We start from the raw sequence: 18,039 nt of genomic DNA on the forward strand, positions 1-18,039 counted from the left end.
GCTCTTTACTTTAAAGTTTGACTCTGTCTCACAACTTTATTTTTTAAAACAATAAAAAACTTTAGCGTAAAGAGCGAGGCGTTGAGGAGGGGACAGCCCCTTTCATATACGGAATAATTTCTGTTCGTTTTAAGTTTTAATGTCGCTCCTTACTTTCAGTTTAAAAAACTTGTTTTTTTTATTTAATTGCCAAGAAAGTATTCAGATCTTCAAGGATGAAAGCGAAGCCTAATTCACTTTTCTTTGATGTTCTATCATGATATTCTATCATGCGGGCAACATCACGCAAAACACTTAGGGATACGTCAGCATCTACAGCCCCATCGTTCCCCTCCTCTTCGTCACTCAATTCATCCACGGCAGGAGGGATTATGATCATATGAGTAGGGTCCTTGTCTTTGCCAGACATCCCTTCTAATGCTGCAACAACTTCCTCAATGTTTCGAAATGGTTTGGATCTCATCTGTAAAGAAAAATGTTTTTTTTAGCTCATATCTACCAATACTCGTTTCTGCCCATTTTTCCCAATCGGGAACACACATAAAAACCCTGAGACTTAGATTGTTCATTGAAGACAGTCAAATAGCGCTCCAGAATCTTACATCCTAATAAACTGGTTTTGCCAAGGACTCTAGTTTAGACAGTATTAGTTGAAACTGTAGCTAAGCCTTAGCTTAGATGTAGCCTCATCAAATTTCTCAAAATTTTCAGTTTTACTAAAATTAAGAAAATATACTTACCCTTGATAATTCTGAATGTGAAAATTTAGTCTTATGGTTTACACTGTTCTTAACTATGGAAAACTCCTGGGAGTCTCAGGTACAGAACAATGAGCCAAAAAATCCAAGTTATACTGTTCCCCAATGCAAGGCCGTACCCAGGATTTTTTTTCGGAGGAGTTTTACTCAAAGATATTTTTTTGGGGGGAGGGTACATAAAAAACCTCAAAAACGCATACAAAATTTGTTTTTATCCATTTTTGCTACGTTTTTAAGTCAAACAAACATTTCGGGGGGGGGGGGTCAAACCCTCCTAATCTCCCCTCTGGGTGTGGCCTTGCCCAAATGGGAACAACGGGCACTAATGAGTAAAGTTTCGTATATACAATCTGTTTTTTTTTCTTTTTACTTGGGTAGTCAGAACGACTCTGTGGTCATAAAAAATTCAGGAGGGCTTCCATTAAACAAAAATCACGAGTTCTGGTGCTCTTTCAAGGATCAATACTGATCAAGGGGCAACTTGGGCCAATACTATTCATGAATTCTATCCTATTGGGCCCCATCTCGGCCAAACAAGGCATAATGTTAGAGTTTCTGGGTAGGCACTTTAATCAAGAAGGGGCTAAACTAAAAAAAAAATTAATGTTTCTAATGTTAGCATGACCCTTACTGCATCTTAAATATAAGGGATAAAGTGGTGAACGTCTTATGTAGGATTATCCTGAATTTGACAATAAAACAATTGTGACTTAATGCAAATCATAATTCTTTAAATGAAAGTAAAGAGCAGCATCAAAATTTTAAACATACAAAAAGGATCGTAAATTTGAGGGGGTAGTCGCTTACTAGAAGTCCCGCTTCTTGTGCTAAAGTTTAATCTTTTCTGTCCTTGCCTAATGAATGACCGATGTATCACAAAAGCAAGTCGACACGAAGTTTTTTTTTCCTTGTTTTTTACAACACATCGAGAATTAGAGGTCTTGGTTATTCATGTTTGTATTTAAGACTTAAATTATCCAATCAAATGTTTCGAAAGGCTTCCAATAAATAAAATACTAGCAATTGTATCGGGTGCCTATATTTTTTACACTTTAAAAAGTTTTTAGGAAATTATGCTTACTGGTCAAATATTAGCATAAAGTGTGTTGGGCGTAGAGGGTAGCAACCTCTCAAGTATAGCAAAGTTGCTTGGCATCTTAAGTTTCAATGCCACTATTTACTTTCGGTTCAAAAACTATGTACTTTTAATTCAATCATAGGCAGCGCAGTAGCACTGTTTAAGTAAAGAGCGACGAGGGCACAGTTTATTATTTGTTTATTTTGTCTTTTTTTTTTTTGGTTTGTTTAGACGAGGAACTTCATAAAGAAGGAGTTGTCTTAGAAACTCCGAAAGTGGTTCATTCAATTAGAAATTGAAAGGGCTAGTGCCGTTCTTAACAGTCGGAAGTGATTGGAGGGCAACCAGCCCTACTCTACGCCCAAGATTTCCCCAAACACATCCAATCAAAGTTTTGAGATGTAAATTTTGTTCAGCGTAGTTGAAAGGTCTGGAAATTCTGTCTTTAAGGACGACAAAACCCCCAAAGGCCTCAGGGCAAGGGTTGCAAGTTATGCCCTGGGGGCATATAGGGTTTTTATTGAAATGGTGGTCGTATAAACTTTGGAGGGGGTTCATTGGGTTGATAATCAGAAGTACTAGTACCTTTTTTGAGATTCAAAGTGATCAGAGGGCAGCCCCCCCACATATCGTATTTTCCCGAAATGTATCTGATTGAGATTTTTAGATAGCATTGGTTAAAAAGCAGTTCAAGGATCATAGGCAGCGCAATAGCGCTACCCAAGTAAAGTGCAATGAGGAGAAAATGGATTAATTTTTTTACAGACCAGGGCTCTTCACATCCAATCAAAATTTTGAGATTGCCATTTTGTTCAGCCTAGTTAAAAGGTCCAAAAACTGTGTCTTTGAGGATGACAGCCCCCACATTCCTCAGGGCAAGGGTTGTAAGTTATACCCTGGAAGCACAAACATTGGAGGGGGCTTTCCGGATTGGTAATCCGAGGTTCTAGTGCCCTTAATAAGAGTCAAGGTGATTGGAAGGCAGCTACATCCCCCCACACGTCGTATTTTCCCGAAATGAACTTGAAAAAAAAAATTAAGATCGCCATTTGTTTAAGAAAAAAGTCTTAAGACCATAGGGAGCTCTGGCTGCCTAAGTAAAGAGCAATGTAGGAAAATACATTTTTTTCATACCAGGGATCATGGTATAGAAGGGGCTGTCGTAGAAACTTCTAAAGGGGCTTGGTCAATTGGAAATCGCAAGTTTCATGGCCCATTCAATCAAAACTTTGAGACAGCCATTTTGTTGAGCGTGTTTGAAAGGTCCAGTAATTACACCTTTGAAGGTTAACCCCCCAACCTCCTCAGAGCCCTCAGGGCGATGGTTTTAAGTTATGCCCATGGGGCATATAAGGCTTATATGGAAAGGGTGATCACATAAACTTCGATGGGGGCTAATTGAAAAAATGAGGAAGGCTGACAAACCCCATTTGTTTCTGTTTTTTTTTTCAGTAGAGTGCAAATTATGTTCTGGGCTTAAGAAGGTATGGGGGTTGTCATTCCTACTCTTGTTAGTTTTTGATCGTTTTGAGTTTGACTCGGTTATTTATTGTAACTTCTGTTCGTCTTGAGTTTTATTTTCTTATTGATGGTGATTTGCGGTAGTTTTACGATTGAAAGTTTATGTGACTTTATTTCTGCTCATTTTCGGCTTAATGAAGCTCTTTACTTTTGTTTGGAAAGCTCGTTTTGTTGAATTTTTTTTTAAATTGATCTTTCATATAAAAGACGATGCTTTTAGTAAGGTCAAATAAAAAGAATACCATATAGTTTGGAACAAATAGAGACGATAATATTTTACCAGCGGAAAAAAATGTGTTAAATGACAGAAGGAACAGTGACTCTTTGTGCAATAACGATAGGAAAAGAAATAAAACATTGTCTGGTCATAGAAATTAAAGAATGACGCTTTTGCAATGGCCCTTTTTTGTGGTGACCAAAAAAGTATGGTTGAAGAGAGAATGCTCACGCGGCAGTATGGTTAAGAGACGTTTTAAGTAAAGCGGAAATTAACTTTAATTTTTTTTTTTTGGCGGGATTAAGCTTAACCCCTGCGTATTGTCAACCATACTGGACAGTTCGTCAATTTCTGCTAATATTAAGTTTAAATCATACTCCTATGTTTTCTCAGAAAACATACATATGTTGTTTTCAACTGTAAATATTCTTAAAACTATTCTTTATGGGACTGAACATTCAAATTCATGGTATCTATTTCTTTTTTGCATAAATTATTTCTACATGTGTTAATTTTGTGAATGTTCTTTTTTCTTTGTTTTCTGTGAAAGAATGTCTTTTCTGCGTAATTTATTTAAATTGAATTTTTGTCTTACTTTTGTCTACTTTTGGCTCGTTTTTAAGATTTTTTCAGCTTGAGGCACCATTTAGAGGAAATTTCTGTTCATTAGAAATAAAATGTACTTTTTATACCATTTAATAAAGTTGTTTTTAATGATATGCAAACACCTAAGATTGTCCTATTTGTTATATGAAGTTTATATCTTTTTAAATAAGGTAAAGTGAAATGTGAAGAGCAAAGAGCCGTTTTACTTGATAAGCTTTACTTTGTTATCATTTCCTGTAACTATCTAAAATTAGAGATAATTTTAGTCATATAAATTTTGCTCCTGAAACCTGATTTTCTTCACTACAACCTTACTCTTAGTGATTTAGAATCTGTTTGTAATTGCAGCAAAGAAACGAGATGGGAAGAAGTAATTTTGAGGAGACAGAAAAACATCTAATTAGCCTGATGGAAAGCCTTCAAGCCTTAGTTGCTGGAACTAATGAAAATGAGAAGATGTCAGGTAAGATCACATTGTTTCATGAAACAGCAAGAATTATTGGCAATGTATAGCTAAAATCTATTTTAAATAGGTAAAGCAAGCAAAACCCTAAACCTTCGGTGCCAAGGCTCCATGGAGTCCTGCAGCACTTGTGACGAATGGTGTGCCAAGTAATTTTGCTTTTACTTAAGTACAAGTACCAAGTACTCCGGGAAATTTTCACTTAAGTAGAAGTTTCAAATATTCTTCCAAAATTCTACTTAAGCTATATGTTTTTTTAAGTACTTAAGTACTCAAGTGTTTCCACTGTTCTGAGGTTGTACTTATAATGCATAAGTCAAAACTGTAGTATCAACTTTCAAGGAAGACCAAACGAGCCAGGGAAACAGTAAGGAATAGTGTTTGCATTTATCTCACAGAGTTGACTACCAGAAAGGTTCCATGCTGACATTTGTTAGAAGAACCCCTATGGCAGTGGTACCATATAGACTGTGATTATGCTATGTGCTAGTCTGCAGAAGTAAAATATTCGTACTCAGATGTCTGATTCTAAACCATATTGAAAAGATACCTCGCAAAGACAATAGAAATTGTTTTCTACTTCAATTACCAGATACAGGAATTCTTTCTACTTCGCATACGGAAAAACAGAGACTGTTTTCTACTTTGATTACAGGAACTGTTAGATAATTAGAATACAATCCATTTAAAATATCAGAATGCTAGATAGTAAAAACAATATTAAATGCGACGTTCATCACTTAAGGCTTTATAACAATTTAATTGGTTTTTTTTTATTGTTCTCTTCAAGATTATTAGTTTTTCAAACATGGCATCCCCAAGCATTTTCCGCTTTGGGGTCAAAATTATCAACAAGCAGAAAACAGTCGCTTCGCGGGTGCTGATGAAGCAATTAAGCAGTTAAATTATCAATGTGTTCCCGAATTCTCTGAATTGTTTACGGTAGTTTCTTTGCCAGATCAGTGTCAAAGTATTCATCAACAGAAAATTAGCTAGCTCTGTCAGTTCTGTTGACCTTGTTAACAGCTTTGGGATCTTCAACCTTTTTTGCTTCTTCGACGAAGGATTCAACAGCTATATCCTTACTCTTGCTGGAGAACCACTTAAGTTTAAAATAAGGATGACTTGAAGCAGCAACAACACAATTTTTTGGAGGCAATTTCTTTCGTCCAGAATAGTAGGAAATCTTTCCTCCAGACCCAAAAGAAGAGCATATACAAGTGGCTGGCAAAGCATCGCTAAATATTTCAGCTTCTTAAGCTTCTTTTCAATTAATTGTATTGAATGGTAAAATTTATAAAATTAGTACTTTTCTTCCCACTGAAGGATATCCAGACCAACCTCTAATCATAGGAACCATGAAGTTTCTCTTTTCTGTGACAGTCTATCAAACGTTTGACAGTATCATATTTAAAATTTCATCGAGTTACCAAAGACCTGATGGGCGGTCTATCGTATACCTTTTTGACAGCATTTGCAGCTTATGAGCTCTTGCTAACAGCATCTCAGAGAGCAGTACACTAGGCAAAAAAGGCATAGTTCTGCCACTTATATGCAACATCGTTCCATGTTTTATCTGCATTTGTGGATGCAAGCAAATTGAGTGTATGTCTGACACATCTGAAATGAAGAGGAAGTGGTTGATGCTCAAAAAATTCTTGCTCGCTCCGATTACTAAGAATCTCTCCAATATTTAAAAAGGAGAATAAGTCATTTTGATCTGCTTCATCTTCATTTTCATCGCCAATTACTTGACCCTCTTCATTGGGAATTGTCGGAAATTCTCTAAATGCTTTCGCTGAAGTTTGAAGCATTGTCAGTTAATATTCCACGTACCTTTTTCTCAACCGCAATTTTATGTCTCGGAAAGACACCATTCAGTTGCTCAACGATGTTGTCGTAAGTTTGTGAGTGTTTAAAACATGAATATGCAAAAGCAGATTATTTCTACCCAAGATCTTCGTCAATCAAATGGAAAGTAGTTCCCAAGCAGCTTTTGTGGTTGGCCGACCAAATGTCTGCAGTGAAGGACATATAGTCTGTCACTTCAAACTCACGAATCATAGCCTTCTGTACTTAACAGCTGAAATGGCCCCATCTGTACCTATTTTTGCGTTAATCCAAAAAAAAAAAAAGAATGTCAATTCAAAACGAAAGGCAATTAAACCAGTTCTAGTTCCAAAATTTGTTTAAGGGTATATGGACTACTAATAAGTCCGTTCACCCCATACTCCAGGGTTTTAAAACTTCAGTTACTGGGTACTATTTTAGAAAAGAAGAATCCCTTGGTAGACGATTCAAAAGGGTTGCAGTGAGTATCTTCCCAATTGACTAGAAAAAATTAACCTCTAGAATGTCAAGAATAGTTTCTGAAGATGACCTCAGAAACTAGTTCTTAGTGTACAGCTCATTTTCCGATATAAAAGAGTACATGTCTTCTCGCTTATTTTTCATGGCATTAAACCTATAAAATATTATAAATGAAAATAATCAAAAAAATCATCTAGGATATCTTGTATTATTTCCAAAGCATTTACGAGAGACACGGAAATTTTGCTTTTGTTTTAGAAGAGATAATATCAAGTTCTATCTGTATTCTAAGTTGTTTGATTTCTAAAGAGGTTTACTTTTAAAGCTAGGATATTTTGCTTGGTCAAACTGTTGGGAATTCACAAAGTCAAAACAGAAAAGGTTTGAGAGGGGATTTTATTTTTGAAAACCAATGTCCGCCTCACTATTTACAAGATCAAGATCTCTCTATCCTCGTCGGACAAGAAATTTTACTTCGTCTAGAAAAAAAAGTTACCCCTAATATAGCAAAAAAAAAAAAATGATGTGTCATGACAACTTTGGAAATTATGTCCAAGTGAACGAAGCAATTTTGTATTTAAGAAAGTTCAGGTCATCTTGCGTACTTTCCGTAATATTACTCGATTGAAATACAAAGAGGCATCAAATCAAAAATTTCAGATAACAGCCTAAGAAAAAAAAATCGGAATTTCGCATTCGAGATCGACTTTTTCAGAACTATTTCCAAGAAATTTAAAAGAGATATAGAATTCTATCCTTCCAGTTCTTAGAGAGATAATTTAATGTTCTTCAGGAGTATGATACCAAGTTCTTTTGGAAATTTTTACTTTCCCAGCTAGGATAGTTTTATCTTGACGCCATGCATATTATGAGGAAAAAAAGTTTTTTTTTTCTCAAAAACTACTGAACATTTTACAAAATTCACGGGGACTTTTCATCCCCGCTTCACGATTCCCATACGAGGAAAGTTTTTGAGTTTGTATCTCTTACCACTTCAGAGCTACAGACAGCAGATTATTAGGAGAAAAATGCATGCAAAAGCAGTAGTGTTGCGTCGCAGCACAATTATGATGACTAAGTCTGCGTGTATATTCAGTAATTCTAACGAATTGCAAGTCGATTATTCATTGTTACGGCTGAATTTCCTGCCCGAAACAAATGTTTGGGTTGTTTCTCGTGCAATTTGGCGACATTTGTCCAAAGGACGCTACGTGGAGACTTTTTGATTATACAGATAGAAAGAATGAATTTAATTGACAAATGTGCACGTCACAAATGGTATTTTATATATATGAGAAATATATAGGCGAAAAGTTTGTAAAAAAAAAGTAAATGAAACAAATGGTAAATAAAATAAAAAAAAACTTAGGATGTGTGCACAAGGTGTATCTGCTTTTTACGTGCTGAATTAAAAACAATATCAATCTTTCCAAAACAGCATAGTCTTCAAGTGTGTTACTAGCGTGACCTCAGAATGACTCTATAAGAATGTGGTGGTTTGTCCTGCCACATGATATCAATGATATCATTTTTCCTCATTTTTCAAGAAATAAATACGAAAAATTTACGTTACTGCTTTTTCCAAAATCAAACTCGGACTTGACCGAACAAAAATTAATATTCTTCATTTTTTCTTGTTGCTTTGGCACCAGTGTCAAGGATTAATATAACTTAGAGATAGTAAATTTTAAAAAACATTCAGTTACTTCAGAGCAATTCGTTCAAGCTTCTGATCTTGTTTCAGTATTTGAGCACAATGTATTTGAAAATGATAAAATTGGTGAAATTCAAATTTAAGAGGAAATGATTCCCCGATTTTCTTTTTTGTATATCGTAATGACATATTTCATGGCGCAGATCATCGTAGGTTACTTACACATAGCTAAATGTTTCATGTTTCTGTGAAATATTTATTTGAAGAAATCAACAAAAGGATTCCATGGAATGAAAAGGATGACAACTTGAAAAACAATTCTACATACATGTGTATAATGAAATCTTCTTTGAGGAAAAAAACTGGTTGTTGATAAAATTAAAAGCACCTAACACACCAAATTTTTAATGCTTTCCGTTTTCTTTTAAATTTATGCATTCAAAAAGGTACTTTTGTTTTGTTAGTTACTGCTAAGTTATTCTTTTTGAAGAGAATTAATTCATAAGCAAATTTGATGCAAAGTGTGACTTAACACATTTTTCTCTTCATTGGCGAGTTTAAAAAAAAGGCCGATCTGTGGGAATTAGACTGATAGAAAGAATAAATTTAACAGACAAATGTGCATGTTACAAATGGCATACAAAGTATGTGAGAAATATATAGGCAAATAATTTGTAAGAAGTGAAACAAATCTTAGAACATGAGCGCAGGGTGTATCTCTTTTGCATTTGCTGAATTTAAAACAATATCAATCATTCCAAAAACATACTCTTTATGCAGGTGTTACTAGAATGACCCCAGAATGGATCCATGAGCATATGGTTGTTGTTACTGCCTCTTAATAAATGACATATATCGTCTTTTTTAAGAAAGAATGCAAAAAATTTGGGTTAATCTTTGCTGCAAAATCAAAGTTGGACTTCTCCTGCCAAAATATTACCCATTTTTCTTGTTGTTTGGGCTGTCACGAATTAATGTAATTATAAGATAGCAGATTAACAAAATAACTTAGTTATTTCAGAACGGTTTGTTCAATCTTGTAATTTCGTTTCAGTATTTGAGACTATAGAAAAATGTATTTGGAAATGAAAAAGCTGGTGAAATTCCACTTTTTGAGAAAAAGGTTCCCCGATTTTCTTTTTGGTATACTGTAATAACATATTTCCTGACACAGAGCATAGTTTGTGACTGCTGCAAGGCAGAAATAATGTTGCAAGTGCATGTGAAAAATTTATTTGAAGGAAGCCACAAAAGAATTTGACGGAATGACACTGCAAGCTGTTTTAAATGTTAGCTGCCACCTAACTAAGCTATCCTAAATTTAAAACAGGCTTCTGTAGGTTTTCTTCCTTCATATAAGTAGAGTGGGCCCTTTCATGTGTCTTTATCCTTGTCTGTATCGCCTTGCAAAACAGCGGAATATTATTTATAATACTTTGTGCAAAATGACACAGACTATTCAGCTCTCCCTGGTAATACGGCCTAGTCAAGACCAGTGTAATATTATTCTTATTTAATTTTGAACTTTATTATATTTAAAAGGAAGTAAATACCAAGAAATTCGTCCCTAAAAAAATTGGGGTGCACTTTATTGAAAAGTAGCAGATGAACGGAACACTGAAAACAGAGTATTATATTTTGAACACTTAACAATAATTGAAAACCTTACAGGCATCAATATTAAGAATTGTGATATGCCAACATCATGCTGCGATATAGAAACAAAAATAGTATTTCCACTATTCGGATATTCTGAACTACGAGGTAAATGGGTCGAGATTGTCCAAGGAACACAACACCATCCAAAGCAAGTTCAGCCTGTCGTTTATCGAAAATGCAGGTAGGTTCTGAGAACTAGTGAGGCTAGCAATGTTTTCATTTATCGAATGCTCTATGATCATTATCACCACATTTTACAAAAATTATGATTAGATTATCGTATAACCCATATTCAGGGATTTGTAAGACTCTATGATTACTTTTGTACCCAACTTAAAAAAAAACAAGAGTTACTCACCTTAAAAATGTGTGTGCACTAGGTTACGCTCGCTACACGCTTTCGAAGTGTGTTACATATAGCGTGAAGGGCATGCTGTGTGAAGTGAAGTGAAGAAGAGTGGTACGAAAGAAGTTTACTATGCCTCGGTAGAAGAAATAGAACATTATTGTGTTCACCACACGTTGGATAGTTGGCAGCCTCTCTAATAGAACTGTCTACTTTTTTTTAAGAATATTCTTTTCTTAGCCTAGATAAAGTTTTATCTCTTCTTATGCTGAAACCATTGAAGGAGAAAAACAGGACTACATTTTTAAGGCTGTTAATAATGTAAAAATTTCATTTGAAACATTTTAAAAGGGGACCACATAAGGAAAAATTTTCCTTTACTGAAAGATTTTCTTTAAAAAAAAAAAAAATTTCTTTAGTACATTTCTTCTGTAAAAATGTTTATATTGATCAACGCTTCATAAAACGAGTTTTATATTTCTGTTTATTGGATTTTAGGCTCTGAACTGTCTTGTGATTTTAGTAAAGCCTTTAGAAAAGAATAGTTTTTTTCTCTTCTGTTCCAAACTTTTCATTTTTTCAATTAGGATAAGAATGAGCTAAAATTATACTTCTTATAAATCATCATGACCGAATAAATAAGGAATCCCAAATGTCAAAAAAAAAAAATCAGTAAAAGGAGATGTTCAACATGGAATTTAAAAATGAGTGTGGAAAAAACTCAACAACTGATCTTTTTCTGTAAAAATGGGAAGAAGAAATTGAGATCAATCAAAAAGGGATTAAAGAAAAAAACACGTTTTTTTCCGACATAAAGAAAGGAGCAACATTAAAATATAAAACAAACAGAAATTATTATTCCATCCACCAAAGGGCTGTCCCTCCTCAACCCATCGCTCTTTACGCTAAAGTTGTACTTTTTATCCCAATTCTTTAAGAACAGTTGCTGAACCACAAGGGCCTTTCAATTGGAATAAGACAATTTTTCAAAACACTAAAATGCTTTAGCGTAACAAGCGAGATATTTACGATGGGACAGCCCTACTCATGCTTGGAGTAGTTTCTGATCGTTTTATGTTTCAGTTGTGCTCCTTCTTTCAGTTACTTTTTTTATTTAACATATGATCATTTTTCAAGTAACGCTAGGAAATCCTCCTCCCTCTCGTGTGAAAATTTCCAGCGGAAAATTCTCCCCTCTCCCAACGAAAATCTTTCCTTTGGAAAATTCCCTGCTTAAAATTCCTCCCGCATAAAATACTCCCTGGAGAGATCTTTCCGGGCAATTCCCTTCACGCTGAAATTTTCCCCACCCCGGGGGGAATTTTCCCTGACAATTCTCCCAAAAAAATTCTCCCGACGTTCATTTGAAAGAAATATTTAATTTTTTAAGTTTTCATCGTTTTTTAATTTATGTCGGGAATCCCCCTCCCTAAAACCTTCTTCTTTTAATTAAACGGAGAGATTAGCATAAAGAGAGATATATTGAGGAGAAGAAAACTCTCTCATATACCGAATAGTTTCTGTTCATTTTACGTTCTGATGTTGCTCCTTACTTTCAGTTGAAAAAGCTTGTTTTGTGTTTAATTTCTGATGAGTTTTCAAATAATGCCGGAAATCCCCACCCATGGAAAATTCCCCCCGCACAATAGATTCCAACATCAAAAGTTCCTCCAGCGTAGAATACTCCCTGGCAAACTCCCCCTGACAATTTCGTCCTCGCCGAAAATTCCCCCCGGAAAATTTCCTGTGGATAATTCCACCTGGAAGGCTCTCCTTGGCCTACTTCTATTCAAAGATATAATTTTTATTCGATTTCCGTTCGTTTTTCAGATCATTCCGGAAATCCCCCTTCATGGAAAATGTTTCCCCAAAAATCCTCCCCCCCCTCCAGTGGGAAGTTTCTTTGGCGGAAAGTTCCCCCATGAGATGAGATGAGATATACATTTATTAAAAAAGAAAACAAACACTATTCGCCTTTCGCCTGCCAAGAAAGACAATAAGCTTGAAAGGGCAAGCGAGGTTGTGGCAAGCGAGGCTACAAGCAAGCATGTAGTAGTAATACCAATTTATTAAAAAAAAAAATCAAAAAAAAAAAATAAAAAAATAAAAAACAAGAGACAAAACCAATCGGTAGCAGATCAAAAGCGTTGCTTGCGAGGATGTGCTACTAACAAAACAAAAGAAATAGAAAAAAAAGTATAATCTATAATAAAAAGAAGGGTGAAACCGTGTACCAAAAAAAAACTTAGATAAATAATTCTTACACAATAAAACAACAGAATATCATGATCCCGAAGCAAAAAACAAAAACAATAAACGATTACTGTCAAATTTAATTCCATCCATCTCAATCTGTTTCGAAGAATTTCTATAAAAATGTAATTTCTCATGGAGAATTTCTACTGCAGAAAATCCCTCCCCTCACGAAAAAATCCTCGGAGAAATTTTACCATTTAAGATAACTGAAAACGAAACTACTGCTAGAATTTCTCTATCCCCCCTCCTCAAGAAATTTATTGGTGAGGCTCATGATGCATTGTCTTGCCTTTTCCATCTTTGTACCGGTAGACCCATGAATATAACATTTATGCTACATAGGAAAAGACTGTCACAATAGAGAGAGAATTAATACCCCATCCCACCCCCATTACCAATATAAAGGCTTAAACCAGACAGATTCCCGGAAACCAAAAGGGATTTTATATCAATTTCTACCTACCCCTCCCCTTCTTTAGAACTCATTCTATGTTCCTTTGAGGGCTCAGTGAGAGTAGGGATGTCTTTGCATTAAAGTGTATTCTTTGAGGTATCTGGCCCCACCTCCTCTACAAAATGATCCACAACCCCTCCTTCACAATAGCTGATGCGTACACACCATTGCATAATTTTACGAAATATGAAACAAATTAGTTTAGTTAAATGAAGCTTAAAATCAATGTCTGAAACATTTTTCCGTAATAAGAAAGTAGGTTTAAGCTGCAAGCACCCTTGTCCAGGCTCAGTCTAAATGAAGGGAGATGAGAGATTAATTCCTACCCTCTCCCAAACCTCTTCCTATATTTATCTGAAAACTCGTGGAGATTTCAGAAACTGAAATCTGCGTTTTTAGGTACCAGACATCCTACTACCTACACATTGACCAACAGCCCCTCCTTTATGATATCTGACGTACGATTTTCTTCATTCTTTTTATTTATCTTAATTGTCTGCTCCATTTTGAATTTGGGTAAACTTCCTATAGGAATAAATTTTCGGGGTGGGGGAGCTCCGGTGGAGCATTTTCAGCGAGGAAACTTTCCTGGGGATAGGAATTTTCTGCATGGGGGTAATTTTCCGGAAAGGACTTTGTCACGGGGCTATTTTCCGGGTGGAATTTTTATGGGGGGGGGGGCAGATCTTCCGGGAGGAAATTTTATGGGGGTAACGCACCAAACCCCGGGAATAAAGGAGGTTGGTGGGGATAAAAAACGTCGGAAAATGACTAGACAATAACTGTGGCAGATCCAGTGGGGACGGCGGGAGCATCCCCCTAATGCAGTGGCAATATTAGGATGTGGATTAGGACCGCTTGCTCCGGTTGGGGTTAGGACATTGTAACACTTCAAAGTTATTTTTGTAATTAGTTTTTGATATTTGAGTTATAAGTAAGTTTTTAATTGCTGAGACTGTTTCTTTTCCCAAACAAGTTCGAAACAAAGTTTCAGTTACTCTGTGTGGTCTCGGTTATATTTTACAGATGACGCATAACGCCTAAAAGTATTTACTTAAATTTAGATTTATCTCGAGAATCTGTCCGTATTACCAGAAAAGCCAACTGGGAGGTGAAAATCTTCATTTCGTGTTAAAAAAAAGGTGAGACTTAAAATCACAATTTCTTTAGGCTGTCAAAATAATATTTCAGGATTGTGCTGTCACAACAGGATTGAAAAACATAATATTTAAACTTTTTCGTATTGTCAAAGATTTTTTTTCGGGTATTTTTATGGCACACAGGCGAAGAAATTGATATCATTACTTTTTTGGCTGTCATAAAATTTGCGTTTGCTTTTTTTGCGAAGCAGGGTGGTTTTTACAAAAATTCTTGTTTTTTGAGGGGATTTATATAATAAAGGTAAACGCATGAGAACTGCAAAGATAGTATTAATTTACATTTCGTTTTTGGATTAGCAAATATTGGCCACTTTACTGCCTATATTCATCGAATTAAAGCTCTGCGTTATATGATGTATCACCGCCTCTGTTCATCCTAAAACATTAAAATAAAGGCCAAACTCTTTAGAAATATCTGAACTTCAATGAAGGTTCGTATAAGTATGCACTTAAAACCAGCGGCGCCATTTCATTCTGAACTAAGGGGGGGGGGGCAAAGCAACTTCTGTGGGCCCCCCAAAGTGGCGTGTTCACAGTTGTTTAAGAGCGACGTTCCTTCACAGTGGTTAGCACAGGCCACTCCCAAAATTAACTAATAATCGTAAGAAGCAATTTAAAAGTTTTTAATAATTACAGAGAACTTAAGTATACAAATCTTGTAGTAGATGGCTTCTCCAACTGAGGAACAGTTATGTTAGTGGCTTTCTGAACATTAACAAACAGTTGGTAGTGTATGTTGCTATTCACGATAAAACAATACAGCTCTTGAAGAATGGAGGAAAAAGATGCCATTCGTCTAAGTTCTAAATACAAGCACCCAACGAAAGGTTGAGCTTATGAACACGGTGGTGAATGTAAACTGATATGCGGTGCAACAGCTTTAATACCAATTTGCAGTAGTATTGATACAATTAAAGGTACGAGGGTGTCTCCCTATATAGCTATAACAATTACAAGCGGGGTGTCTCCCATATAGCTATAGCAGTTTCAAGCGGACAGTACTCCCGCCAATACAAGCAGACAGTGTAATGACCGGAATTCAACCACCGTGAAAATTCGTGTTGATCTGTGTTCAAGTGCGTGATGATTCCTTTATACTATAGTAACTTCCTATCTGTCTGCTACCTTTTAATTGTTAGATGTGATTGACTTATGTTTAACCTTGAACTAATTTACATAAATTAATTTATTATTAATTAATTTACATAATTACATTAATTTACATAATTACATTAATTTACATAATTACATTAATTTACATAATTACATTAATTTACATAATTACATTAATTTACATAATTACATTAATTAATATTTTTTCTTTTTTAACTTTTTTTTACATCTCTTAGAATGTCATGAAACACACTTAAAACACAAAAAATTCATATTTAATATTTTCCAACTTCAAAATGGGAATGATATAGATATGTGTGTCGCAACTTTTACTATTAGAAAATTAATATTTGTAGTGACCAATTTTTTGAGTAAGCCATCATATCAAACGTTTAGAATGTCTATTAAAACATCCGAGATGTATGAAGAGGAATTTGCATACATCATATGTCGGATAGATAGGTTAACATAGAGAAAATATAAGTATAAGAATGAATAAACTCTCTATCAACATCTATTGACAGATACTTGGGATAGCTTTGACGGAATCTAAGTTTTTAAGTGAGTAAATTCTTTATCAATGTCTTTTGACCGATACGTTTGATAACACTGACATAATTTAAGTATCAGATTGAACAAATTCTTTATTAAAATTCGTTTTCGATATCATTTGTCGGCTACGTCAGATAACATTGACAAAATCTATCTATTAGAATGAATAAATTCTTTATCATCAGCCGTCGTCGGATTTGTCATTATGAAAAAAATTTTTAAGTAAGTAATAAACTTTCTTGAATTCACCTCTTGCATACACAATACAAAAATTATAAAAACAAATAATTAAGCATTGAGATAGGCAATCATCCGCCCAGACCCATAGGCAGAGGAAGTGAGAGACAAAAAACACATATAAATGTAAGGATTATGACATACAAAGCAACAATCACAGGCATTGAGATAGACAAACATCCTCCCAGACACATAGGCAAGTAGAGAGAGAGAGACAAAAACACATATAAATACAATGATTCAGGCATACAAACCGACAGAGACAGGCCCTGAGAAATGCAAGCACCCCCCCAGAGACATAAGCATAGGAAGCGTCAGAGACAAAAAACACATATGAATGTAAGGATTCTGACATACAAAAAAACAATCACAGGCATTGAGATAGGCAAACATCCGCCCAGACAAATAGGCAAGGAGAGCGAGAGTGACAAAAACACATATAAATATATAGATTCAGACATACAAAGGAACAGATTGAGATAGGCAAACACCCGCCGAGACACATAAGTAGAGAAAGTGAAATAGCCAAAAACACATATAAATATATGTACTCTGAAACACACATCGAAACATGCAGTCACTGCGATAAGCAAACATATTATCAGACACCTAGGCAAGGAGAGATAAAGGGACAAAAACACATGCAAATTTATTGGTTCATGCCTACATATTGACAAAGACAGGTTTTGAGATAAGAAAACACTAGCCCAGACACATAAGCAGAGGAAGTGAGGGAGACAAAAACAACATATGAATATATGGATTCTGACATACAAACAGACAAAAACAGGCATTGAGATAGGCAAACATCCGCCCAGACACATAAGCAGAGGAAGTTACAGAGACAAAAACATCTATAGATATATAGATTCTGTCATACAAATTGACAAAGATGGGCGTTGGGATAAGCAAACATCCACCCAGACACATAAGCAGCGAGATTGATAGAGACAGAAACAAATAAAAATATATTGATTATGACATATAAACCGACACAGACAGGCATTGAGATAGGCAAAAATCCGCCCAGAAACATAACCATAGGAAGTGAGGGAGACAAAAACACATAAAAAAATAAAGATTCTGACATACAAATCGACAAAGACAGTCACGGAGATAAGCAAACATCCGCCCAGACACATAGGCAAGGAGAGTGAGAGAGCCAGAAACATATGAAAATATATTGATTCTGACATACAAACCGACAAAGACAGGCATTGAGATAGGCAAACATCCGCCCAGATACATAAGTAGAGGAAGTGAGAGAGACAAAAACACATATAAATGTAAGGATTCTGACACACAAGCCAACAAAGACAGGCATTGAGATAGGCAAATACCCACCCAGACACATAAGCAGAGGAAGTGAGAGAGACAAAAACACATAGAAATGTAAGGATTCTGACATACAAAGCAACAATCACAGGCATTGAGATAGACAAACATCCGCCCAGACACATAGGCAAGGAGAGTGAGAGAGACAAAAACACATATAAATATATGGATTCAGGCACACAAACTGACAGAGACAGGCACTGAGATAAGCAAACGCCCGCCCAGACACATAAGCAGAGGAAGTGAGAGAGACAAAAAGACATATAAATGTAAGGATTTTGACATACAAAGCAACAACCACCATCATTGAGAGAGAAAAA

The 18,039-nt window shown here is 35.4% G+C and overlaps 1 protein-coding gene across 1 annotated transcript in view; it reads left to right on the plus strand.

Moving 5' to 3' along the window:
- Positions 1–18,039, plus strand: part of LOC148946801 (uncharacterized) — a 61,928-nt gene that overhangs the window by 14,019 nt on the left and 29,870 nt on the right. The window contains exons 4-5 of the mRNA XM_089096429.1: positions 4,529–4,643; positions 10,279–10,447. Of these exons, the coding sequence (XP_088952555.1) occupies positions 4,529–4,643; positions 10,279–10,447 (284 nt within the window). The remainder of the gene's footprint in view (positions 1–4,528; positions 4,644–10,278; positions 10,448–18,039) is intronic.

The sequence above is a fragment of the Artemia sp. Qi Xiang Cuo genome, chromosome 11, assembly GCF_049724085.1.
Source record: "Artemia sp. Qi Xiang Cuo chromosome 11, ASM4972408v1, whole genome shotgun sequence".
In the NCBI taxonomy this organism is placed as follows: domain Eukaryota; kingdom Metazoa; phylum Arthropoda; class Branchiopoda; order Anostraca; family Artemiidae; genus Artemia; species Artemia sp. Qi Xiang Cuo.